The sequence below is a fragment of the Bombina bombina genome, chromosome 5, assembly GCF_027579735.1.
Source record: "Bombina bombina isolate aBomBom1 chromosome 5, aBomBom1.pri, whole genome shotgun sequence".
NCBI classification, from domain to species: Eukaryota; Metazoa; Chordata; class Amphibia; order Anura; family Bombinatoridae; genus Bombina; species Bombina bombina.
Window position 1 is genome coordinate 434,616,022 of NC_069503.1, and position 27,488 is coordinate 434,643,509.

Consider the following 27,488-nt stretch of genomic DNA (forward strand, 5'->3'; position numbering starts at 1 on the left):
TTTCCTAGGACCAGAAAATAAACAAATAGACTAGAAGTCTTTCTGAAATCTTTAGTAGCTTCAACATAATATTTCAAAGCTCTTACCACATCCAAAGAATGTAAGGATCTTTCCAAAGGATTCTTAGGATTAGGACACAAAGAAGGAACAACAATTTCTCTACTAATGTTGTTAGAATTCACAACCTTAGGTTAAAATTCAAATGAAGTCCGCAAAACCGCCTTACTCCTGATGAAAAAATCAGAAAAGGAGATTCACAAGAAAAAAGCAGATAGCTCAGACACTCTTCTAGCAGAAGAGATGGCCAAAAGGAACAATACTTTCCAAGAAAGTAGTTTAGTATGTCCAAAGATGCATAGGCTCGAACGGAGGAGCCTTAATGCCTTCAAAGCCAAATTAGACTCCAAGGAGGAGAAATTGATTTAATGACGGGCTTAATACGAACTAAAGCCTGTACAAAACAGTGAATATCAGGAAGTTTAGCAATCTTTCTGGGAAATAAAACTGAAAGAGCAGAGATCTGTCCCTTCAAGGAACTTGCAGACAACCCCTATCCAAACCATCCTGGAGAAAGTTAGTTAAAATTCTAGGAATCTTAAAAGAATGCCAAGAGAATTTATGAGAAGAACACCATGAAATGTAAATCTTCCAAACTCGATAATAAATCTTCCTAGAGACAGATTTACAAGCTTGTAAACATAGTATTAATTACTGAGTCAGAGAAACCTCTATGACTTAATACTAAGCGATCAAATTTCCCATACCTTCAAATTTATGATTGAGATCCTGATGGAAAAAACGGACCTTGAGGGACAGTAGGTCCGGCTTAACGGAAGTGGCCCAAGGTTGGCAAACTGGACATCTGAACAAGATCCGCATACCAAAACCTGTGGGGCCATGCTGGAGCCACCAGCAACACAAACGATATGTTCCATGATGATCTTGGAGATCACTCTCGGAAGAAGAACTAGAGGCAGAAAGATATAAGCAGATTGATAACACCAAGGAAGTGTCAGCGCATCCCACATGCTTCTGCCTGAGAATCCCTGGACCTGGACATGTATCTTGGAAGTTTCTTGTTTAGATGAGAGGCCATCAGATCTGTTTCTGGAAGACCCCCCATCTGAACAATCTGAGAAAACACATCCGGATGGAGAGACCACTCCCCATGGATGTAAAGTCTGATGGCTGAGATAATCTGCCTCCCAATTGTCTAAACCTGGGATATGAACCGCAGAAATTAGACAAGAGCTGGATTCCGCCCAAAAAAGTATCCGAGATACTTCTTTCATAGCTTGGGGACTGTGAGTCCCACCCTGATGATTGACATATGCCACCGTTGTGATATTGTCTGTCTGAAAACAAATGAATGGTTCTCTCTTCAACAGAGGCCAAAACTGAAGAGCTCTGAAAATTTCACGGAGTTCTAAAATATTGATTGGTATCTCGCCTCTTGAGATTTCCAAACTCCTTGTGCTGTCAGAGATCCCCAGACAGCTCCCCACCTGAAAGACTCTCATATGTTGTGATCACAGTCCAGGTTGGCTGACAAAAGAGGCCCCTTGAACTAAACGCTGGTGATTTAACCACCACGTCAGAGAGTGTCGAATATTGGGATTTAAGGATATATAATTGTTGATATCTTTGTATAATCCCGGCACCATTGATTCAGCATGCAAAGCTGAGAGGTCTCATGTGAAAACGAGCAAAAGGAATCACGTCCGAAACTGCAGTCATGAGGCCTAAAAGTTTCCATGCACATAGCCACGAAGGGAATGACTGAGACTGAAGGCGCCGACATGCTGCAACCAATTTCAAACGTCTCTTGTCTGTTAGAGACAGAGTCATGGACACTGAATCTATCTGGAAACCTAAAAAGGTGACCCTTGTCTGAGGAATCAAAAAACTTTTTGGTAAATTGATCCTCCAACCATGTTTTCGAAGAAACAACACAAGTTCATTCGTGTGAGATTCTACAGAACGTATAAAGACTGAGCTAGTACCAAAGATATCGTCCAAATAAAGGGAAACACTGCAATACTCTGTTCTCTGATTACAAAGAGTTGGGCACCCAGAACCTTTGAAAAGATTCTTGGAGCTGTTGCTTGGCCAAATGGAAGAGCAACAAATTGGTAATGCTTTGTCTAGAAAAGAGAATCTCAGGAACTAATAATGTTCTGGATGAATCGGAATATGAAGGTAAGCATCCTGCAAGGTCTATTGTAGACATATAATGTCCTTGCTGAACAAAAGGCAGAATAGTTCTTATAGTCACCATCTTGAAAGTTGGTACTCTTAACATAACGATTCAACATTTTTCAGATCCAGAACTGGTCTGAATGAATCTTTTTTCTTTGGGACATATGAATAGATTTGAATAAAACCCAGGCCTTGTTCCTGAAAAGGTACTGGCATGATTACCCCTGAACCTCCAGATCTGAAACACACTTCAGGAAAGCCTGAGCTTTTACTGGATTTACTGGGATGCGTGAGAGAAAAAATCTCCTCACAAGGAGGTCTTACTCTGAATCCAATTTGGTACCCCTGAGAGACAATGCTCTGAATCCATTGATTTTGGACAGAATTTATCCAAACATCCTTGAAAAACCTTAATCTTACCCCCTACCACCTGTGCTGGAATGAGGGCCACACCTTCATGCTGACTATTTTGGTTTCTTAAAAGGCTTGGATTTATTCCAATTTGAGGAAGGCTTTTAATTGGAAACAGATTCTTGGGGGAAGGATTAGGAACGAAAACGATGAGAAGCCTTAGATTTACCCTTAGGTTTTTTTATCTGAGGCAAAAAAACTCCTTTTCCCCAGTACAGTTGAAATATAGAATCACACTGAGAACCAAATAAGTTATTACCTTGGAAAGAAAGAGATAGCAATCTAGACTTAGATGTCATATCAGCATTCCAAGATTTTAAGCCACAAGGGGCTCTTCTAGCTAAAATAGCTAAAGACATGGATCTAACATCAATTTGATAAATATCAAAAATGGCATCACAAATAAAATGATTAGCATGTTGCAGTAAGCAAACAATGCTAGATATGTCAGAATACAATTCTTGTTGCGCTAATTCTCCAACCAAAAAGTTGAAGCAGCTGCAACATCAGCCAAAGTAATTGCAGGCCTAAGAAGATGACCTGAATATAAATAGGCTTTCCTTAGATAAGATTAAATCTTTCCTATCTAAAGGATCTTTAAAATAAGTAACTATCTTCCATAGGAATAGTGGTTCATTTAGCAAAGAGGTAGAAATAGCCCCATCAACTTTGGGGATCTTTTCCCCAAAACTCTTGCAATTGCTGGTAAAGGATACAATTTTTTAAACCTTGCAGAAGGGTTAAAGGAGTGCCTTAACTTATTCCATTCCTTAGAAATCATGTCAGAAATAGCATCAGGAATAGGAAAACCTCTGGAGTAACCACAGTAGGTTTATAAAACAGCATTTTTTTAATATCAAGAGGAATAGCTTCCTCAATATCCAAAGTAATTAACCACTTCTCTTAAACAAAGAAACGCATATACTCTATTTTAAATAAATACGTAGATTTGTCAGTGTCAATGTCTGAGGAAGGATCTTCTGAATCAGATAGATCCTCATCAGAGGTGGATAATTCATTATGCTGTTGGTCATTTGAAATTTCATCAACTTTATCAGAAGTTTTAAAAGACATCTTACACTTATTAGAAGGTGGAAATGCAGACAAAGCCTTCTGAATAGAATCAGTAACAAATTCTTTAAAATTCATAGGTATATCATGTACATTAGAAGTTGAGGGAACTGCAACCGGCAATGTACTATTACAGATGGAAACTACTATCTGCATGTAAAAGTTTATCATGACAACTATTACAAATGACATTTGGAGATATAATCTCCACAATTGTACAACAAATGCACTTAGCTTTGGTAGAACCGATGTCAGGTAGCAAAGTTCCAGCCAGATACTTCTGAGGCAGGATCAGATTGAGACGTCTTGCACAATGTAAGAGAAAAAAAACAACAGAATTTTTTTTTTTATCAATTTCCTTATATGACAATTTCAGGAATGGGAAAAAAGCAAAATAGCATAGCCTCTGACATAGCAAAAGGCAAGAGGCAAAAGCAATGGGGCAATAAATAATAAAAAAAAAATGTCCGCAAATGACACACTCGCGTCACTAGCGCCGCAACCCTGTGTGAACCCCCTGCATCAAGTATGACGCCAGAAAATTACAAACTTGCGTCAATGGACGTGCCTTTCGCGGCAAAAAAAATTGCGCCAAGAATGACGCAATAAAGTGTGAGCATTTAGCGCACCCACGAGCCAAGACAGCCCGCAATTTGAACAAGTAGTCATTGAAAAAAAGACTAAACCCCAGTAAGAAAAATATTTTTCAATATTAACTTTCCCAAATATGAAACTGACAATCTGCAAAAGGAAATACATGAACCTGACTCATGGCAAATATAAGTACAATAAATAAATTAAGAACTTTATATAAATGCATAAGTGCAAACATAGCTGAAGGTGTCTTAATAGATAAAAACATACTTACCCCAAAGTACAACCAATCCACATATAGCAGATAGCCAAACCAGTACAGAAACAGTTATCAGTAGAGATAATGGAATATGAGAGTATATCGTCGATCTGAAAAGGAAGGTATGAGATGAATCTCTACGACTCGATAACAGAGAAACTATGAAAATTATTGCATTCAATAGGTAATACTCTCTACGTCCTCTGACATTCGCTGTATTCTGAGAGGAATCCGGCTTCAAAATGCTGAGAAGTGCATGTCAACGTAGAAATCTTAGCACAAACTTACTTCACCACCTCCATAGGAGGCAAAGTTTGTAAAACTGAATTGTGGGTGTGGTGAGGGGCGTATTTATAGGCATTTTGAGGTTTGGGAAACTTTGCCCCTCCTGGTAGGATTGTATATCCAACTACGTCACTAGCTCATGGACTCTTTTACATTCATTTTTAACTAAAACAAATATAAATGTTTAAATCCTTTCTGCAAAGCTCGATGTAAACAAAATTAGTCAAAATTCAAATCATGTGATCACGTGATTTCATGGAACGTCCTAACGGCGGGAAGGGGTTAACTAAAATTCAGTATTTATTTCTTTTTAAACTAAACTAAAACCGTATAGTGCAGCCAATGAATATTCAGGGAATGAACATTCAGAACAAACATTTTGTCTGAAACTGAATTTTCTTGGCTGCACAAATCTACCAGCTAGCCCCCAGTAGTCCCTTGCTGTTCCTGAGCCTACTCATGTATGCTTTTTTAAAGGATATCAAGAAAATGAATTAACAAAAGTCAATTAAAAAGTCAATAAAAATTGATATTTTAATTTTGACTTTGATATCCCTTTAATTAAATAACATATAATCTATGTTTTTTTTTTATCGCTTTGCCATATATTTTATTTAAACACCCTCAGGTTGTGGCAATTTAATCTGTATTTTGACTAGGGATAGATGATGAAAGCTTTAAAATTCATGACTGTACTAACACAAGGTAGCTGAAGAAGGAAAACTGTATCTATAGCAACGTGATTAAATGTGGAATAATAGAGGTGAATAATAGAAACCTATGAGTCAGATGCACAGCAGCACATTCATTTCATTAGATGTGCTGATGTCAGAAAACGGAGAACGAGCAGCATGTAGATGCTGAAGACACGTCAGCAGAACCTAGAGAAGAAAGATTGCCCTAGATTTGTTACCACTGAATAGCAGCAAAAGGAATTACTATGTAGTGCAAATGGTAAAATACAGTACTGCACATACCATGCAAAACACTAGGATGTATGTTGCTTTTTCACAATATTCAACACTGACTCACTATTATCATATATTTTCTTACAATGCTATAATTGTACTGCTTTTCTCTATCTACAGAGCAATGTGTTTTGACCCTCAAAGACATTATGTTCGTATTTGCAGATATTGATATATTTATTTATTTTTAGACTTAAAGGACTTAAAGGAACAGTCAACACCAGAATTTTTGTTGTTTAGAAAATAGAATAAACTGTCCCCCTTATTCAGTTCTTTTGACAGACTTGCATTTTAGCCAATCACTAGGTAACTTCTGTGCATTATCTATATGAAACACATGAACTAACGCCTTCTAGTGGTGAAAAACTGTCAAAATGCATTCAGATTAAGGCGGCCTTCAAGGTCTAAGAAATTAGCATATGACCCTCCTAGGTTTAACATTCAACTAAGACTACCAAGAGAACAAAGCAAAATTGGTGATAAAAGTAAATTGAAAAGTTGTTTAAAATTACATGCCCTATCTGAATCATGAAAGTTTATTTTGGACTTGACTGTCCCTTTAAATTGACATTAAAGGGGCGTCATACTCAAAAAGTTTATGTCATGCATTTGAAACAACAAAAATGATGCATATAATTTTGTATTTTGGCATGAAAATGTTAAAAGGGACAATGTACTTAGGTGAGTAGCTAATAAAAGTTCATTGTATTACAAACAGCTGTGGAAACATCTCCTTTTAACCCCTTCGCTAGTGGGAATTTCAGAGAAGAGCTGTACATTTTTATATTTTTATAACTTTTAAACTGTGTAAAACCTACAAATATTTAAAGCTTTAGTTTTATGTTGTATAAGCCAATCCAACGTGCAAGGTATAGTCAAAAGGCAGTAACATCACTGATCTGTGAAAGCACACTGCTTCTATCACAGGATGCAACAAGACGCAAGCTACAAGAATACGGCGCCCAGTCTAAAGATGCCGGCAGGACTTCTGATAGGGTAAGATAAGAGAATGGCTTTAAAGAGAGATGCAGGTACAGGAGGAAAAACACAAGCATTGTGAGTAGTAACCATATTGCTGAAGTTGTAACCAGGAGTTTAAGGGTCCCTTTAAAACACCTTAACCCCTTAGTGACCAGAGCACTTTTCCATTTTCTGTCCGTTTGGGACCAAGGCTATTTTTACATTTCTGCTGTGTTTGTGTTTAGCTGAAATTTTCCTCTTACTCATTTTACTGTACCCACACATATTATATACCGTTTTTCTCGCCATTAAATGGACTTTCTAAAAATATATATTATTTTCATCATATCTTATTATTTACTATAAAAAAAATTATAAAATATGAGGAAAAAATGGAAAAAAACACACTTTTTCTAACTTTGAACCCCAAAATCTGTTACATATCTACAACCACCAAAAAACACCCATGCTAAATAGTTTCTAAAATTTTGTCCTGAGTTTAGAAATACCCAATGTTTACATCTTCTTTGCTTTTTTTGTAACTTATAGGGCCATAAATACAAGTAGCACTTTGCTATTTTCCAAACCATTTTTTTTCCAAAATTAGCGCTAGTTACATTGGGACACTGATATCTTTCAGGAATCCCTGAATATCCATTGACATGTATATATTTTTTTTAGAAGACATCCAAAGTATTGATCTAGGCCCATTTTGGTATATTTCATGCCACCATTTCACTGCCAAATGCGATCAAATACAAAAAATCGTTCACTTTTTCACAAATTTTTTCACAAACTTTCAGTTTCTCACTGAAATTATTTACAAACTGCTTGTGCAATTATGGCATAAATGGTTGTAAATTCTTCTCTGGGATCCCCTTTGTTCAGAAATAGCAGAATATATGGCTTTGGCATTGCTTTTTGGTAATAGAAGGCTGCTAAATGCCACTGCGCAACACACGTGTATTATGCCCAGCAGTGAAGGGGTTAATTAGGGGCATGTAAGTAGCTTTTTGGGGTGTTTTTAGCTTTAGTGTAGTGTAGTAGACAACCCCAAGTATTGATCTAGGCCCAATTTGGTACATTTCATGCCACCATTTCACCGCCAAATGCAAATCAAATTAAAAAAAAGTTACATTTTTCACAATTTTAGGTTTCTCACTGAAATCATTTACAAACACAGCTTGTGCAATTATGGCACAAATGGTTTGTAAATGCTTCTCTGTGATCCCCTTTGTTCAGAAATAGCAGACATATATGACTTCGGCGTTGCTTTTTGGTAATTAGAATGCTGCTAAATGGCGCTGCGCATCACAACGTGTATGATGGCTAGCAGTGAAGGGGTTAATTAGGTAGCTTGGTAGGGAGCTTGCAGGTTAATTTTAGCTTTAGTGTAGAGATCAGCTCCCACCTTAAACATCAGACCCCATGATCCCTCCCAAACATCTCTTTCCCTCCCCTACCCCACAAATGTCCCCGCCATCTTAAGTACTGGCAGAAACTCTGCCTGTACCTAAAATAAAGGAAATTTGGGCTTTTTGTGCATTCTTTTTAGCATATTTACATTTGCTTCTGTGTAGGATCCCCCTTAGCCCCCAACAACCTCACTGATCCCCACCCAAACAGCTCTCTAACCCTCCCCCTCTGACTTAATGTGGCCATCTTGGGTCTGCCAGTACCCATTTTAGTGAAAAATATGCTTTTTTTATTTTAAAAATGTCCCTTTTCTGTAGTGTAGCTCCCCCCCCCCTAACCAACCCCCCCACCCCTTCCAGTTCCCTTAGATGCTTTTCAAAAAAAAGTTTATTTCATTTTTTTTTTACACTGTTACTTGTAACTTTTTTTCTGTGTGTAGCGGATCCCACCCGCTCCCGCCCGTGCACGCTCCCGCCCGCCACCCCCCAGTGCACGCGCGCGCCCACTGTGCGCGCCCCTGAAGGCTCTGCCCCCGATCCCGCCCCCCTCTACCTTACAGAGTCACCGATGGCAGGCCCACCGCCTCCCAAGTCGGCTCCACCCCACCAACGATACCGGCCATCGATGCTCGGGTGCAGAGAGGGCCACAGAGTTGCTCTCTCTGCATGGATGGCAGAAAGTGTTATTGCAGGATGCCCTCGATGTCGAGGCATCACTGCAATAAACCGGAAAGCAGCTGGAAGCGAGCGGATCGTTTCACAGCTGCTTTCCAGAATGAGACGTGCAGGGTACATCCTGTTGGTCGTTAACTGACATCCTTTAGAGGACGTACCCTGCCGGCTCGGGTCGTCTAAGGGGTCTAAAGGGACATTCTGGTAAAAATGTAATGCACATAGATTAATTACATCTCTTGAATAGAAAACTATTTGTAATATACATGTATTGTCAAAAACTGCTTTTAAGTAAAAGTTATCACTGTTTTAGTGTTAACATTTTTCTCTGACGTGCATGTGAGCATAGCTAGATAATTGTCACTGCACCCACATTTTAAAACCTGCAGCTGCTCAGAGAATCAGTGGGGCTGTGTATCATGTCAGAAATTAACAAAGTTGAGTCATTACCAGATGGCACAAGCCCTTAGGCTCTCTGAATAAATGCTGTGTTTAAAATGCTGGTGCAGTGTCCTACTTAAATACATTTTTGAAACAAGCTATAGCTTTTATTAGAAGCATTTTTGCTACTGCCTGTATATTACAAAAATGCTTCTGTTCCATACCAAAATGCACCTATGTGAATTTCCCAATTTTGGCTGGAATATTCCTTTAAGTCCTACATAAAGTGAAAATAACAGTACTTTTAAAACCATGCCTAAAAATGCCTGCCATAATAGTCCCCAGGCTATTATATACCATAAGTGGGTACCTACTAATAGCTATATTGAAACAGGTGCCAACGAAAACTCCATACTTACCTGATAGGCACCTTGCAACTGGACTTACTATAAGCAGAAAAATCTGCTTTCCAGTAGATAGCCAATCCAGTGTACGTGACAGTAGGGAATAGAGAGATAGAGAGAGAGGAGAGAGAGAGAGAGAGAGGAGAGAGGAGAGATAGAGAGAGATAGAGAGAGAGAGAGAGAGATAGAGAGAGAGAGAGAGAGAGAGAGATAGAGAGAGAGATAGATGATGGATAGATAGATAGATAATAGATAGATGGATAGATAGAGAGAGAGAGAGAGAGGAGTGAGAGGAGAGAGAGAGAGAGAGAGAGATTAACATTAAACCAACAGGAGGAGGCTAGGGACCAATCCCTGTGACACTTGTGGGCAGGACCTGTGGACTAACTTCCATAGGGTGTTCTTGTGCCTCTAACCATACTCCAGTGAAATCCCCTCTGTCCAGACTGTAGCTCTGTGAGGGGAAACTGGGCTTCAAATCAGTCTGAGAACCCTTCACGCCTGGAGCATCTTCCTTCTTCACCTTCCTCCTGCGAAGGCAAAGACAAGACTAGCTACCAGTAAGGTTTAGGGTGCTCTGGGAGTTTTAGGACCTTTGCTTCCTTCTAGTGGCCAGGTGTATAATTCCCAGGAATAATGGATCTTGGACTTTCACCACCTTTATGAAAGAAATAAGTAAACAAATTGCATTGGAAATTTTGTTTTATTACTAATAATTAAACGTTTTAGGGTAATTACATTTTGAGTTTAATCTCTAATATGGTGGGGGCATACCTCTTGTTGACCGCCACCACAACTTAGAACCTGATGATGAAGAGCAGAGAGTTTTAAATCACCAGGTCTACTAAATTAAATATTTATCATTTATTCATCAAACATTTTATTCAAACCATTCTATAGGGTCATAAAACACCTCACCTTGAAAGAGGAATCTCTTTTGTTTCACATTAGGGATCTAATGGATGTAATAGATTTATTATATTTTTTATTTTTTTTAGTGCTGGCCATATGCTAACCAGAGGGTTAAAGGGACATGAAACCCAAATTTTACTTTCATGATTCAGATAGAGAATACAATTTTACAACTTTCTTATTTACTTCTATTATCTAATTTGCTTAATTCTTTGCTGAAAAGCATATCTAGATAGGTCAGTAGTTTCTGATGAGGCTTCAACATAGATGCATCGGTGTGATTGGCTCACCCATGTGCATTGATATTTCTTTAACAAAGGATATCTAAAGAATGAAGCAAATTAGATAATAGAAGTAAATTGGAATGTTGTTCAAAATTGTATTCCTATCTGAATCATGAAAGACAAAATGTGGGTTTAATGTTCCTTTAATAGATTTGCCATTTTTTTTTCCATTGGGGTCACATGCTCTTCTAAGTTGCACAGACACTGAAACAACATGCCCAAATCTTAAAGAGTATGCATTTGTTCACGCTTGCTCCAACATGGATCTCTATGATTCCAATATGATATCAAGATAAAGGTTTGCCAATAACATAGATTGATTATCTCTGCTGGTAAAGCTGAATTAAAGCTAAACATGTTATATTAAGCTTGGGGTTAAAAAAAAAAATGGTCTTACAGAAAAACATCTTATACAGGCGTGTAACTTCCATTGGTACAGGAGGTGCAGGTGTCCCCAGGGCCCAAGTGCTGGGGGGGCTCATAGGTCTATACATAGTTGTGTGCAGAATGTGTACAATTCTAATGCAGGGGGGCCTTTTGTTAGTGTAGGTTGCATATTGATCTATCTATCTTCCTACCCCAAATCATCATACTGAGCAGCATGTATATTATTATTATTGCTTACTACTGAGTTACCTTTGGTGAGCCTAAACAATTTTTGCAGCAGGGCCAGTGATTGAATATGTCCACTACTGATTTCATGCTTTCTATTGGCTTGTAATTTAAAGACAAATATACCTTATTCTCAATTGTCAGCTCTAATGAAAAGAGAAAGACATGATTCATTATGACAAATAGATATATCCATTTGTAGTAGTTCAGAGGAACATTTCCTTTACAAAGAAATATAATAAATCAATTTCATGTTAAGCTCACAGTACTTTGTAATTTACATAAACGTTACGAGGCATACAAGTGGGATGAATTAGGTCCCTGCTGCGTAGACCATACAATCTAATTAGATACATTGAGAATTCTGACAGAGAATTAAGAATAAAATTATGTTTATGGGTAATTAAAATGGTGTTAGCCCAGCAGATATGATAAATCAACATATTTCATCTTACATTTAGTATATTTAAACATGGCAATTAGTTCTGTCTGTTGGTTCTTTATTTCCTTCCTTTCCATCTCTACTCATGCTCTAGTCAGATATATTCCCATAGGCAAGTTTATTTATTGTCCCTTAGTTCAGCTATATAGTCACAAGTAGTTAGATATAATTTCACCATTAAAGTGAATGTAAATTTTGATGCTAAAGTGCCTGGTTTCTAAAACTTTGATTAAAAACAGGGGCACTTTATTCATCAAATTTTCATTTCACTCCTGCTTGTGAAAAAAAAAAACAACTTACCTTTTAATCTTCACAGCAGCTCCAGCTTCTCCGCCCGTTTCAAAGCCTCACCCTGGGTCTAAAATGAGGCAACCGGCTTCCTCCAATCACAGCAGTGAATCAGACACTGAATCCCCCGGGGGGGAAGCTGTGATTGGAGGATGACCTATCAATCATTTCTGACATCAAAGTTTTAAAAACGGGCACTTTAGCATCAAATTTACATTCACTTTAAGTTCTGGGTTCTGCTGGAAGCACACATAGCTGCTCTTCACCTACATAGTAAAACACACATTCACACCATGATTACAAGGACCAGTGAGGAATAAGGAATATGTTTGTATCAGGTAAGTATATTAATTAAAAAAATGAGACCTTTTTAACTTATGTTGGATATCACAACTCTAAACCACAACTGTAAAAGTGCCAAGGCTCATTTAAATCTGCCATCCATGTCTTTAGAAGTGAGTCAATAAATAAAAGTAATGGATTAGAGAAATAGTAAATCATCTTCTATCCCTACCTAGCAAAGCATTACCACATACTACAATTTGATATACAAGATCTACCTGTATGCTTATTCTACTTACTTACCAGTTAGCAAAAGCAACAAGGTGTTTATCAAAGTCCTCACTTACTAATCGAACATGTAAAACAAACAGGTTATTTAGAAATCCACGGATGGATGACCTGCTGAAGGCCGTTAGCCTGAAAGGGCTCAGACCCACCCAATCCCCTAGACCAGTGATTTTTAACTTTTTTTTTTGCCGTGGCACACATTTTTACATAACAAAATCCTGTGGCACACCACCATCCCAAAATTAAAAAAATCACACATTGTAGCCTAATACAGCATATATATATATACACATACACACAAACACACACATACTGTATGTATTGTGCTGTTATGCCATGCCTCCTACAAACTACCCTGCACTGGGAGTAAAAAACAAGCAAAGTTTAAAAAATATGTCACACTGTTGTCATTCTGCCGTGGACACACCTGAGGATCTCTCACGGCACACTACGTGTACCACGGCACACTGAGTTGAAAAAACACTGCCCTAGACAGTATATGATAAAGGTGTTTGGTTTCAGTCACACAAGGTTGGTTATTTGGAGCTCCCAGGTGTGATGCACTTCACACAAATGATTGTGTATTTCCACTACTAATATATGTAACACACTCAAATTACAACGGGATGGAGTAGCAATTACCTTTTTCATAAATGCATCAGAAATTTGAATCACTGCATTGCCAAAACAAAACAGTGTTTTACAGAGCCCCTTTAGCTGGTGGTCAATTAGGAACATACAGTATATAATTTAGCTCTTATATATTATCACTGTGCATATCGGAGGGGTCAGTGTTCTGAAACTACATGGAATACCCTCCCAACCTCTCTGGAAAGTGTGGAAATTTAACATTTCAAATTGAATCTACAGGAAACTGTATTGCATAATTAAATCCTTTCATAAGTGAATACATTTTGAGTTGCTGAATGTCCCTTTAAGTCAGCATCTAATTTTCAGTCAAACACAAAAACCTGGGATATGCATGGATCCTTTATGTGCTTTCTCAAACCTAAAAAAGAAACAAACAGGAAATGTAGAATTTAAATATACGCTAACACACTGCTGATGACATCACTGATGACCTCAAACTATAAAAAAAATCACTAATCTCATGACATAAAACAGCACTAGAAGAATTTCCAGGAAAAAGCAAGAGTAGAATGCAGAATTGATGATGGAAATACGTTTTTCACTTTTATCAAGAAGAAACACTAAAAATGTTACCTCCAACTGCCTAAAATGTTGCATTTCATGATCTGTTTTGTGTACAGATAACTCACAGATCTACATTCTCACAGACATACATTGTGCCCTGGCAGATATATTCTCTAGTAATAAAATGATTTCCACTCACAGCCACTATCTGTCTTCTATTTCAGCCGTCTTATTGACCGTGTGCTGCATGAGACGAAGAAGAAGACATCAAATCCAGAGAATAATCTGAGCTACTGGAATAATGCAATAACTATGGACTACTTCAATAAACATGCTGTGGAATTACTAGAGAGATCAGTCCCTGGAAACATCTGAGGTAATTTAGCTTCACTAATGAACACAAATACAGCCCAGATATTCAGAGGAGATTCTTTTGTGTCCCTGACAGTGCAGTGTGTCATATTAATTAGCACAAAGTGAATGATTTTTGAATGCCATGTTCACATATATTTTCTAACAGGAGAAAATAATTTGTAGAGATTCTTATAAGGAATCATATTTTACATAGCATTTAAAGGGACAGTCTAGTCAAAGTTAAACTTTTATGATTTAAATTTTAAAACAACTTTCCAGTTTACTTTTATCAAATTTGCTTTGTTCTCTCTGTATTCTTTGTTGAAAGTTAAACCTAGGTAGGCTAATGCTAATTTCTAAGCCCTTGAAGGCCTCCTCTTATCTCAGTGCATTTTGACACTTTTTTGACTGCTAGACAGCACTAGTTCATGTGTGCCATTTAGATAACATTGTGCTCACTCCTATGCATTTACCTAGGAGTTAGCACTGATTGGCTAAAATGCAAGTCTGTCAAAAGAACTAAATAAGGGGGCAGTCTGCAGATGCTTAGATAAAAGGCAATCACAGAGGTAAAAAGTATATTAATATAACAGTGTTGGTTATGCAAAACTGAGGAATGGGTAATAAAGGGATTATCTATCTTTTTAAACATATAAATTCCTTAATAGACTGTCCCTTTAATTCCTTTAAATGCACTTCTATTTATTATAAATTTGCATTTTGTCAAACAGCTGGCACTGGCTGTCATATCATATCATCAGCACTGATCCGGTGAAAGACAGAGAAAAGGGTGCCAAAACAATATGCAGGCCCAAGCCTGTGAGTAAAAACACAAAAACACTTTTTAAATGTATAAAATACTTCCCTTTGATTGCCCCCCCCCCTCTGACTCCTACCCTAACTGCATCCACAAAGAGTATAAGGCAGTTAGCAGTTTTCTGAAAGAGACAGTGATTCTTTTCTTTTTTGACCGGAAAAAAGCAAATACATGCAAAAAAACAATAGTGGAGAGCCTGCTGAGGGGTTATTATGGAATGAAATAAAGATGTTTTTGAGTCTGAATTCCGGAAATGCTGTTTTTAAAACACATAGGTAAAGCTCTATGTGTAAAGGCTGTGAACCCCCAACTAGGTAGTAACCTATAAAAGAAAGCTGTTTTTAGTTTCTGAGTCATTTACCTGGACTGCAGCCACCCCATCCACTGTAATCTTACCAGGCCTTTTCTCCCTCACAGATTGCTGATCTCCTAGAGACCCCTATCCAGCGGAAGTAAATATACTGCAGAGGATAGTTGCGGATATACCTGCAACCCCTTGGGTGGAGGCTAAAGGACAGGTCCCCGCGACGCCTAAGGGCAATTATGGCAGAGAGATTTACCCGTGATGGTACTGACATGCCATAAATGAGGTATTCCTCTACCCTGCTTCCACTCAGAATTATCCTGACGTCTTCCCTGATGGAAGAGGGGTACTGGGTCTTAAGTCAGGTCTGAGCTCCCAATAAATAATTGGGTAGAAAATAATAAAATGTTGCTTGCAGAGCATCTCTCTCAAACTCTCTCCTCGGAGGCCAAAAACAAACTGAGTGGGGGGAGGAGGTGGGAGGGATTAAAGCTTTTGTGAGGGTTCTTGACCTCCTCCTAATGGGTAGGAAATATATCCAACTTGTTATGGACACCTAAGGACTCTAGCATTAGAAAAGTGTGCACAGATCCTGGGCATGTGTGAGAAGCCATGCTATTCTAACCTGATTGCCACATAATAAACTTATGAAATATAATAATAACCCCTTATCTGCCAATGCTCTGTAACCTTTTATACTAAAAGTGGTTACAATAAGTTTAATTGATGGTGCTTTCATTTCAGCACATTTCATTCTAGCTTAAATGCATGATTTGTTAATTATGTTAATGTATGTGTTAGGGGCACATTAAATCATTTTATTTTGGTACAGTACATACTTTACAATATTAACCTAAATTTATTTGAAACTGTTCCTTTTGTCATAAATTGTAGTGCTAGTTTTTGTTTTTGGGTTCAAAATGTATAGGCATCTTGGCTAATGAGAATGCAGGACAAATAAAGGTAATGGTTTGGTATTTGTACATGTATATTTAACAATATAGATAAAAATGAAACATTATCAGGAGATATATGTATATATACTGTATATATGTATACACTTTGTTTAAAATATATATATATTTGGATCTGGCACAATGTTCGCTGACGCTGTGGAAGTGAGAGTGCAGAGTGAGAGTACAGATACCCTCCACTTTGTTTTAAATACTTATATAAATATATATAGGCATATATGCACAGTCACCAATCAGCACATAGGTTCCAAGCTGTGCACTGCTGCTGCTTCTGAGCCTTTTCAATAAAGGATACAAGAGAATAAATCAAATTAGATAATAGATGTAAATTAGAAATTTGTTTAAAATTGCAGGCGCTATCAAAAACATGAAAGTGGAATTTTGACATTATTATGTTGAGAAAAAAAAAGATGGGGGGTACCCTACTTAGATTCTTGAACCTGGGCCCTGTGGTTTCTAGTTACGCCCCTGAGCGACACCATGTTCCTGTGATTACGCTTTTGAGCACTTCCCACATCTTGACATTTACCATATCCTTTTTTTTAACCCATTTTAAAACATTTCAATAATAAAGATATTTTATATTAAATATCTTAAATATGTTTTATTTTACTTTTTAAATATGTTTTATATTCGTTTTGTGAAGTCCTAACATTTTACTTTAGGTCTCATGTTGCATTAATTTTTCTAGCGCTCAAGCACAACCCATAACTTTAAACTTGTAATATGAGCAATATTTAGCACAGTTGCGATATGCATTGAGTGTACAGGATGCGCAAAAGGGATGTTAGCCACACTAAACCTTCTCTGGTAAATCTGTTTTACATGGACTTGTAATACCAATTTTAGTGTGGTCCAGCGATATTGATATGCACTATGAGCTATTAAAGTGCTCCACTTGTAATCTGGGCCATATTGGTTAATGAGGTGGATTTAGGTATAATTTAGCAAATTTAAAAGATGAGGGTTGATATTAGTAAAACACATGCATTATAAATATTACATATTTGTTATTAGTTTATTAATTAGTTGAAATGAATCATTCAATATTATAAGATACCTTAGTCCCAAGTGTGATCTAGCGTGTACCTATAGTCCCCCAATTGTATAAATCTAATTTATTTTATGAGATAAATATTTATAACTCTAGCATTGCTTAGATATGACTTTGACTAGATGGCTATAAACAGGTGTAAGGGTGAACATACTAATTTGTTGGGACAGAGATTTCCAAACAGTGAGCTTATTTTAATGGTTTAAGACGTGAGGGATGTGAGCAGTGGCGTCACTAGGGTGGTGTCACCCGGGTGCGATAAGTTATGGTGTCACCCCCCCCCCCCCCAGAAAGCAGACACACAGAAAAACACAGGCACACACACATACAAACACACAGACACACTTAAAAACATACTGAGATGCACACACAAACACTCAGAAACACACTCAGACATACACACAAAAAAACACTGAGACACACACACACACAAAAACACTGAGACACACACACACACAAAAACACTGAGACACACACACACACACACACAAAAACTCAGACACACACAAAAACTCAGACACACACAAAAACTCAGACACACACAAAAACTCAGACACACACATACAAAATATGTAAACTACACTGCATTAATTATGAAGCTCATGCCTAGAGCTGCTCCCTGGCTCAGCAGAGCATCAAATGAAAGATAAACAGAGCACTCTAAAATAAATCACTGAAGAAAAGGTTTAGATGCGCAAACTATGAAAATTCTGCTCTCTGACTCTGTTCCAAGTCTGTCAGTGCACAGCCCTGGGCCACGTGCCTACCGCTTCTTATGGTCAATCACCTCTGCACTCTGCCCACCCCAGACCCCCGCCCGCCTCCTACCTGTTCAGTGTGCACTTAGTGTACGTAACCGTAAAGGTCTGGTGGGCATCATACGTGGCTCCTTCACTTTAGAGACAGTGTCAAACAGTCATGTGGTCAGGTGCCAGGCATCCCCTCACAATTTCCCAGTTCCCGTTTAGAGAGAGACAGCACAGCAGTGAGTGACTCCACTGCTCCACATGTCACTGAGCAGTGAGCACAGATAGGCAGGCAGGTTTAGGCTAGCAGCGCAACTTTGCAAGCCCACGGCACGCCCACAACAATCATAGAGAAATTGGGCCAGGGGAGAAGCAAAGTACAAACAAGCAAAAGCAGCCGGGAAAACTATTTGTTGAAATTGCAGTACTGGCTCAAGGGGCAAAAAAATTGTGTGTCTACAACTTCCCCAGTACCACTAATGTTCACAAATGCCAGCCCCTCTAATAAAAAATAATCTATGCATCTCAACATTGTATTTGTTTTGTATTTGGGTTACACCTGGAGGGTGTCACCCAGGTGCGGCCCGCACCCCCGCACCCCCCTAGTGACGCCACTGGATGTGAGTTAAAGGGATATAAAACCCAGACATTTTCTTTTGTGATTCAGACAGAGCATACTATTTTAAAGAAGTTTCCAATTTACTTCTATAATCAAATTTGCTTAATTCCAATAGCATTCTTTGTTGAAAAGATAACTAGGAATGTGTCTGGGGCACTACATGACAGGAAACAGTGCTGCCATCTAGTGTTCTGTCAAATAGATAACATTCTTGCAAAACTGCTGCTATATAGTGTTCCAGACACATGCACGCTCCTGAGGTTTACATCTCTGCTTTTTAACAAATTAAATCAGGAGAATAAAGAAAACATAGGAAATGAGATAACATAAGTAAATTGGAAAGTTATTTAACCCCTTCACCCAATACGACGTATATATACGTTGTGCGGTACTTGTCTATCGTACCGCACAATGTATATATACGTCGTCGCTTCAGGATGCTCCAGCAAGCTTCAGGCATCTCCCGCATATGGAGCGGAGCAAGATCGGTGCTCCGCCTCCATATGAGGGCAGATGCGCTGATCGTTACAGACAGTGACATTGTGTGTGTCACCGTTTGTAACTATCTTTTGCTGGAGCCAGCGGGAGGTTGTGGGCGGGCGGGCCAGCAGGGAGCGGGGGGAGGGGAGCAGGAGGAAGTGGGAGGGGCCCTACCGCTGCGGAAAAAACTTAAGTAAAGAGACAGGGCAGCTACGCTACTGAAAAGGCGATCTGGGGGTGTGGGGTGCCCCCCTTACTAAAGATCGCGGGTGGGGGGAGGTGGTTAAAGTACCTAAAACATATAATTATAAAAGCAATAATAATAATAAAAATAAAAAATACTGGCAGACAGCTGCAGTACCTAAGATGGAGCCCAAGAGTCAGAGGGGGGAAGTTTAGAGAGTGTTTGGGGAGGATCAGGGAGGTCGGGGTATAAGGGGGTATCCTACACTGTAGAAATATTTAAAAAAAAAATATTATATATTATTTGCCAAAATAAAAAAGAGCTGTTTAACATAGGGCAATGCCCTTCAAAAGGCCCTTTTAAGGGCTATCGGTAGTTTAGTATTAGATTAGGGGGTGTTTTTATTTTGGGGGGGGCTTTTTTATTTTTCATAGGAATTAGGTATCATTTTTTTTATTTTTGATAATTTTTGTTTATTATTTTATGTAATATTAGACATTTTTATTTTCTGTAATTTTAGCTTAATTTAAACTTAGTTTTGTTTTTTGTTTTTTTTAAATTAATGTTAGGTTTTTTATTTTAATTGTAATTTAGCATTATTTTAATTTATGTAATGGGGTTAATTTACAGGGTGTTAAGTTTGGGGGCTTAGTGATTAGTTATTTGCATTGTGGGGTTTAGTGGTTTAAGGGGTTAATAGATTTTTTAGGTTTATTGCGTTGTGGGTTAATGGCGGATTAGGGGTTAATAGTTTTTATTAAGTAGTTTGCGATGCTGGGGCTGGTGGATTTAGGGGTCAATACTTTTATTAGGTAGATTACGATGTATGTGAATGGCGGTTTAAGGGTTAATAGTTTAATTAGGCTATTGCGTTGTGGGGGGTTGACGCCGGTTTTGGTTTAATACTTTTATTATTATTTGCGATGTGGGTTTGATGGCGGATATAGAGGTTTTTATGTGTCCGGTTTATTTTTGGGAGCGGGTTAGACCTTTTACGGGAGATTTTATTTTATTTATTTTTTTTCTTAGTCGCCGGCAGTTTCTAAAGTTCCGTAAGTCACTGGCGACTCCAGAAATTTGTATTTACGGTCATTTCTTGACATCACTAGTTTATCCGACTTATGGCACTTATTAACTTCCGGTGGGGGTTTATTGCTATACACGATTAGCAAGGTGAAATTACGGGCGGCGTGGGTTTTAGCAATTGCGCTAAAGCCTGCGCCGTATATGTAATCTCACCCAAAATTTGTAAACCTTAGTTTTTAAAATGCTGCAATTTGTGTAAAAATTTGATTTGCAACATTTGCTGGTCACATCATTTGCTTATTGGCCTTTCTAGGGAGCACATTACAAGCACAATTTAATATCCTTTTAACTTGGAGTATATTTAGACTCAAAAATAGAATTGCTTTTACTAAAGAAAGACAGTAGCAGGCATATGCATACACTGTATATTTCATCCATTTATTTTGTTAATTTGTGGAATATCATATGTATGACCATAAGAGATGTGTACAGTATTCTTACTTTTCTGGAGCAAGCAAGTATGCAAAGATAGTAGCCACAAGCCACAGTCAGCAATTTTCAGAGCTGGATTTATTCTTGTGAAAGTGTAACACACTAAGTTCTGGAATTGCACAGACATTAGTGTGTTGCACTTTCACAAGAAAAATCTGAAAATTGCCGGATGCGCGCTTACGGCCTCCCCTTTTGGCATTTGTGAATGCACATGTCTAATGACCAATCACAACCATGCTTCATAAATCAAAGCAAAATATATGTTTCAAAGGCAGCATATGACATATTTTTATTATTTAGGACAAATAAGCAAAAACTACAGAGGCATTTACAAACATAGGTAGACTCATTTATAATCGCCTAATTAGTGTTTCTTTTATATGGATTAGTAATAGCACCACACTTAGGGAACCTGCAACTCACAACCCCATTTTGCACAAGCATTTTACATTAGTTGATAATGTATATTTATTTTATAGCCCTTTGTTGCATTGTTAAATAATTGAGATCTTTTTTTTGCTTTTGATATAACCCACACGGCTAATGACAAAGAGGGGAAAACCTCACTTCTCTGGCTGTGCTGGCTGCCTGAGGAGCTCAGTGCGGCGAACACTTGAAACAAATAAAGGAGTTCCTGCATGAAGTATTTTTCACTTCATGACTGAAAGTCCAATTTATTTGTTCCAATGGTAGACCCTAGTGTTTCACAAACGCTAGGATTGACTTTCACTTTAAGAGCATTCTGAAATACCAATTTCACATTTATCGCTTTTAAAAAACAAGTATTAAAGTGAATGTCAAGTTACGTATAGTGCACCACGGCATTGGATAGACTTTTAAAAGATAACAAGGGTTTAATTCATTCAATTTTTTATATGTATACAGGGAGTGCAGAATTATTAGGCAAGTTGTATTTTTGAGGATTAATTTTATTATTGAACAACAACCATGTTCTCAATGAACCCAAAAAACTCATTAATATCAAAGCTGAATAGTTTTGGAATTAGTTTTTAGTTTGTTTTTAGTTATAGCTATTTTAGGGGGATATCTGTGTGTGCAGGTGACTATTACTGTGCATAATTATTAGGCAACTTAACAAAAAACAAATATATACCCATTTCAATTATTTATTTTTACCAGTGAAACCAATATAACATCTCAACATTCACAAATATACATTTCTGACATTCAAAAACAAAACAAAAACAAATCAGTGACCAATATAGCCACCTTTCTTTGCAAGGACACTCAAAAGCCTGCCATCCATGGATTCTGTCAGTGTTTTGATCTGTTCACCATCAACATTGCGTGCAGCAGCAACCACAGCCTCCCAGACACTGTTCAGAGAGGTGTACTGTTTTCCCTCCTTGTAAATCTCACATTTCATGATGGACCACAGGTTCTCAATGGGGTTCAGATCAGGTGAACAAGGAGGCCATGTCATTAGATTTTCTTCTTTTATACCCTTTCTTGCCAGCCACGCTGTGGAGTACTTGGACGCGTGTGATGGAGCATTGTCCTGCATGAAAATCATGTTTTTCTTGAAGGATGCAGACTTCTTCCTGTACCACTGCTTGAAGAAGGTGTCTTCCAGAAACTGGCAGTAGGACTGGGAGTTGAGCTTGACTCCATCCTCAACCCGAAAAGGCCCCACAAGCTCATCTTTGATGATACCAGCCCAAACCAGTACTCCACCTCCACCTTGCTGGCGTCTGAGTCGGACTGGAGCTCTCTGCCCTTTACTAATCCAGCCACGGGCCCATCCATCTGGCCCATCAAGACTCACTCTCATTTCATCAGTCCATAAAACCTTAGAAAAATCAGTCTTGAGATATTTCTTGGCCCAGTCTTGACGTTTCAGCTTGTGTGTCTTGTTCAGTGGTGGTCGTCTTTCAGCCTTTCTTACCTTGGCCATGTCTCTGAGTATTGCACACCTTGTGCTTTTGGGCACTCCAGTGATGTTGCAGCTCTGAAATATGGCCAAACTGGTGGCAAGTGGCATCTTGGCAGCTGCACGCTTGACTTTTCTCAGTTCATGGGCAGTTATTTTGCGCCTTGGTTTTTCCACACGCTTCTTGCGACCCTGTTCACTATTTTGAATGAAACGCTTGATTGTTCGATGATCACGCTTCAGAAGCTTTGCAATTTTAAGAGTGCTGCATCCCTCTGCAAGATATCTCACTATTTTTTACTTTTCTGAGCCTGTCAAGTCCTTCTTTTGACCCATTTTGCCAAAGGAAAGGAAGTTGCCTAATAATTATGCACACCTGATATAGGGTGTTGATGTCATTAGACTACACCCCTTCTCATTACAGAGATGCACATCACCTAATATGCTTAATTGGTAGTAGGCTTTCGAGCCTATACAGCTTGGAGTAAGACAACATGCATAAAGAGGATGATGTGGTCAAAATACTCATTTGCCTAATAATTCTGCACTCCCTGTATATTTTGCAGAATTTTTACCTATATACCGTTGCGACGATAAGCGCAGCTCTCCCCTTCGCCATTTTGTCAAATTGATTGACAGATGACGATTTGTAAAAGAACCAATCCTTGTTTCCCTCCCGGAATCATCATCTATCAATCAATTTGACAAAATATATACATATAAAAGATTTAATGAATTAAACGCTTGTTAATTTTTAAAAGTCTATCCAATGCAGTGGGGCACTATTAGTAACTTGACATTCACTTGAACTATTATTTCTTGCTATTGTGCATTCAAAACATGAAAGATGTATAGCAAAGAACTTAACCAAAAACTCCTGTATTTAAGAGGATGCTGTGATCCACTGACTTAGTGCTTAAAGGGACAGTTTACTCAAAAATGTTCTCCCCTTTAATTTGTTCCCAATAATTCACTTTACCTGCTGGAGTGCATTAAATTGTTTACAAGTATTTTCATTAACCTTATATTGGCATGTGAATTAGTTTATTTAGCCTGTGGTATCCCCACCCATCTTGAAAGTTTTTGGCCTCAAGGCCAAGCTGTGTTAACACAGCCAGTAGAAGAAATTACACTCCCAGTGGGTTACAGAAGAGATAAGGTAATAACATGTTAATTTTCCATTGTTCTCTCCAAGTATTGGTGATTGTTTTTTGGACAGATATAAGATAAAGAAGCAGGTATATGTTCACAATGTGATAAAGTAATTAGATCTGATTATACCTACAAGCTCAACCCATTTTATTAGGTTGTGGTTTCAAAACACAAAATCAGCTCATTCTTACACAAATAAGCCTTAAAAAAGCAAATTTCATACATTTTATACTCTGCAGCTGGTAAAAAAAAGTAATGGAAACACATTAGGGCAAAAACTATTTTATAGTATACTGTCCCTTTAAGCATTATTTCACATGAATTTTAGTCTGCTGCTTTATAGATCTCTATTATATGAGGGGAAAGAATGCACCTGTGCTACCCAACTTGGATGTTGTATAACGCATTATAGTACCACACGCACATTGTTAATTAGCTATGGACTTGTAATACCAGGGCAAAAATACAAGCAGTATGGATTGCACTCCAGCAATAACACTCCATTGCATTTGCATTTTTGCTCTCCGGTTATAATCTAGCGCTTTATGGGACATTTCAGTTTAATTTGCGCTAGAATTGGTTAGCAAAATTAGTTTTCGTCAGGTTCTTTTTATAGCATTAGGGTAAAAAAAATGTAAACCCTTTTGTGTAAATATTGTGTATTATCTCATACTTCCTAGAAAGGCCAAAAAGCTAAATCTGTAACCTAGGTTTTCAAAATACTGCAAATTTCCCAAAACATCTATTTAGTTTTTTTTAATCTATTTAGGGAGAGCAATAAATGTTTAATGTTCTTTTTATATGGCATCATCCAATGCTTTGTCTATTTGTTAAAAGAATATTAGTACAAATATTTCACTGACAACAATTTACACAAACTCTTTAGAGTCATTTCATGAATTAAATATGTTCTTTTATGGGTAATGGAGATTGTACACCGTTATATGTAATACTCTGCATTATACTAACACCTGTTATTCTTCCTATAGGACCATCTCTCTGAACCGCGCTCCCCAGCTAACGGTGATTACAGAAACAGCGGAATGGTCCTTGTAAATCCCTTTTGTCAGGAAACACTTTTTGCTGGACATGAACAAGTTTCCGAAATCTGATTGTCATCTGGGCCATTTTTAAGGAGTACTGCATTTAGAAGGTGCAAGAACTGATTTTTGACCAAGCTACAAATATTAGTAGCTCATCTTAGAAGACAGAAAAACAGTTGATCAATAGGTCTCCAATTAGTGATTTAGATGATTAAAAATCTGTTTATAATTTCAGGTTTAGAGGTGTGTAGTTAAGTAGTTTCTTGAACCAACCTTTGGTTCCTCCTCTTTTGGGCACTAAATTCTCAAAAACCATGGCAGAAACGCTGGGGCTGAAAACATCAGGATAAAGATTTGGATAAAGAACAAAAGAGCTGCAAATATCTGGTTTAGTTTAGTTTAGTTTTAGCCTATTCCTCCCCATCAGCAAATATATCCTAGTTGCAGCTCTGGGTACATATATCTTATAAATATGCTTTGTGTAACCCCCTCCTCTTATTAATTCAAATGTTTTGAGCTTGTTTTTCCTAAGAATTGTCATCTTTTTACAATTGTGGTAAAACTTTACAGGATAAACTGTGGCTTTATAAATAAAGTTATTTATATGTAAAAAAATAAATAAAAAGGGTCCATGAGTTATTAAATCATTTTGTTTATTTAAGTGTGAGATTCCAGAATACACACAAATAGTGAAAATCCACATATGCAGTATTGTTTCTTAAAAATAGCAGTAATATATTCCATGTAAAAAAATGTAGTTATTGGGACAATGTACTCTCGCAAGCAGCTGATAAGAGTTTATTATATTCAAAGCTGTTGCAGGAATGCCGTTTTGAAACAGGCAACATTTTCTATTTCAAATTATAAGATAAAGGTAAAGGAGATATTTTTAAGTAATTAATACACTTCAGCTGGTAAAATAGATGATTGGGAACACATTAAAGGGAAGAACATTTTACAGTACAATGTCACTTTAATGTCAATAGAAAACATGTGGATTTGTGTTCACCCAACTGTAAACATGTCTAGAAAGAGAGCTTTATCTTAAGTAATCTTCACATCCCCTCTCACCACAAGTCATTGTTAATGAGTTCTATTACTTAATTTAGTACATCAGATATCAGTACCAATCAAGTGCCAGATCAGTAGAGTGCATCATCGACTAGTATGAAACCCAAAAATGTCCTTCTATGATTCAGATACAGCATATCATTTTAAACAACTTTCACATTTATTTCTATTATCTAATTTGCTTCATTCTCTTGGACCCAGATTACAAGTTGTGCGGTATGGCTTTAACGATAAAAAAATGGCCTTTGAGTGCGCAATGGTCAGCTACTTGATATTACAATGTGTGCGGTATGGCTATTCCGCTAGCATTATAGCCTATACTGCAACGATCCATTCCACAATCAAAGACTAGTAGTTATGGATTTTGCGGAACATAAATGTTTCACAATACTCATAAAAATATGTTACAAAGTACACTAACACCCATAAACTACCTATTAACCCCTAAACTAACCGCTGTCTCCCCACATCGCCAACACTAAATAAAGCTATTAACCCTAAACCTCTGTCTCCCCAACTCGCCAACACTAAATAAAGATGAAACAAAAATGAGGCAACAAACTGTGCTCACAAAAGCAAAGTTCAGGTTTGTATAGTGTGCTAAGGGAGACTGCCACCTTCGCGCGGTGCAGTGTTATAGGATCCTAAAGTGTATAAGTAAATCTGGTACAATCTCCAAATAAAACAAGGCAAAGTATACCTTCTGTTATGTCGCACTGACTTTAAGCTAATAGGGCAAAGAAACGTTCTCTCGTAGCTGTTAGAGCAGTGATAGTTGTGTAAGTCCAGGTGTTAACTTTCAAGCCCCAAAATAAGGAGCACCGTTACAGCTTATTTCCACAACACCTGCCCCATTCCCACTTCTGCAGTTGACAGCAAAGAGTGTAAATAAATTGAGGAACACAATTACAGGTATTTTCCCAGATTGCCGCTTCTGCAATTTACAACAGGGAGTATAAGTATATCATACCATCCTGCAGCTACTGTGTAAGCTGCAAAGCAGATAGCGGTAGTACGGACTAGGAAGCTGCAAAGTCCTAGACTCCAATAAGCCAGATCAATCAAACAGTCATATAGCAGAAATAACAGTGCCAATGGTGCAAATACGTACTCACAGTACCCGGGGATCTGTAGTTTAGTGATTTTGAGTTGTATTCCTCAATGCCGGGTGCATCACATGCAGCTTGATGCCGGAAGAACACTGCTCTGCCTCTCACAATAGCACTACTCCTCCTCAAATCAATCAAAGTCAGCAGGGTCAGCTGGAGCCAAATCGGCCCGGAGAAGCCAGCGGAAGTGGAGTCCCAGTACTCCACAGTGTAATATAAGAAAAAAAGATAACCAGTGCTAATCAAGGAAAGGGAAAAAAGAGTCACTCTCAAAGCCTCCAGTTCCATAT

At 37.9% G+C, this 27,488-nt stretch overlaps 1 protein-coding gene across 1 annotated transcript in view; it reads left to right on the forward strand.

The window, feature by feature from the left end:
* Positions 1-25,628, forward strand: part of TMEM108 (transmembrane protein 108) — a 437,914-nt gene extending 412,286 nt beyond the window's left edge. Inside the window, 4 exon segments of the mRNA XM_053714287.1 lie at positions 14,107-14,133; positions 14,136-14,235; positions 14,237-14,258; positions 24,965-25,628. Of these exon segments, the coding sequence (XP_053570262.1) occupies positions 14,107-14,133; positions 14,136-14,235; positions 14,237-14,258; positions 24,965-25,087 (272 nt within the window). The 3' untranslated portion in view covers positions 25,088-25,628.
* Positions 25,629-27,488: the final 1,860 nt, after the last annotated feature.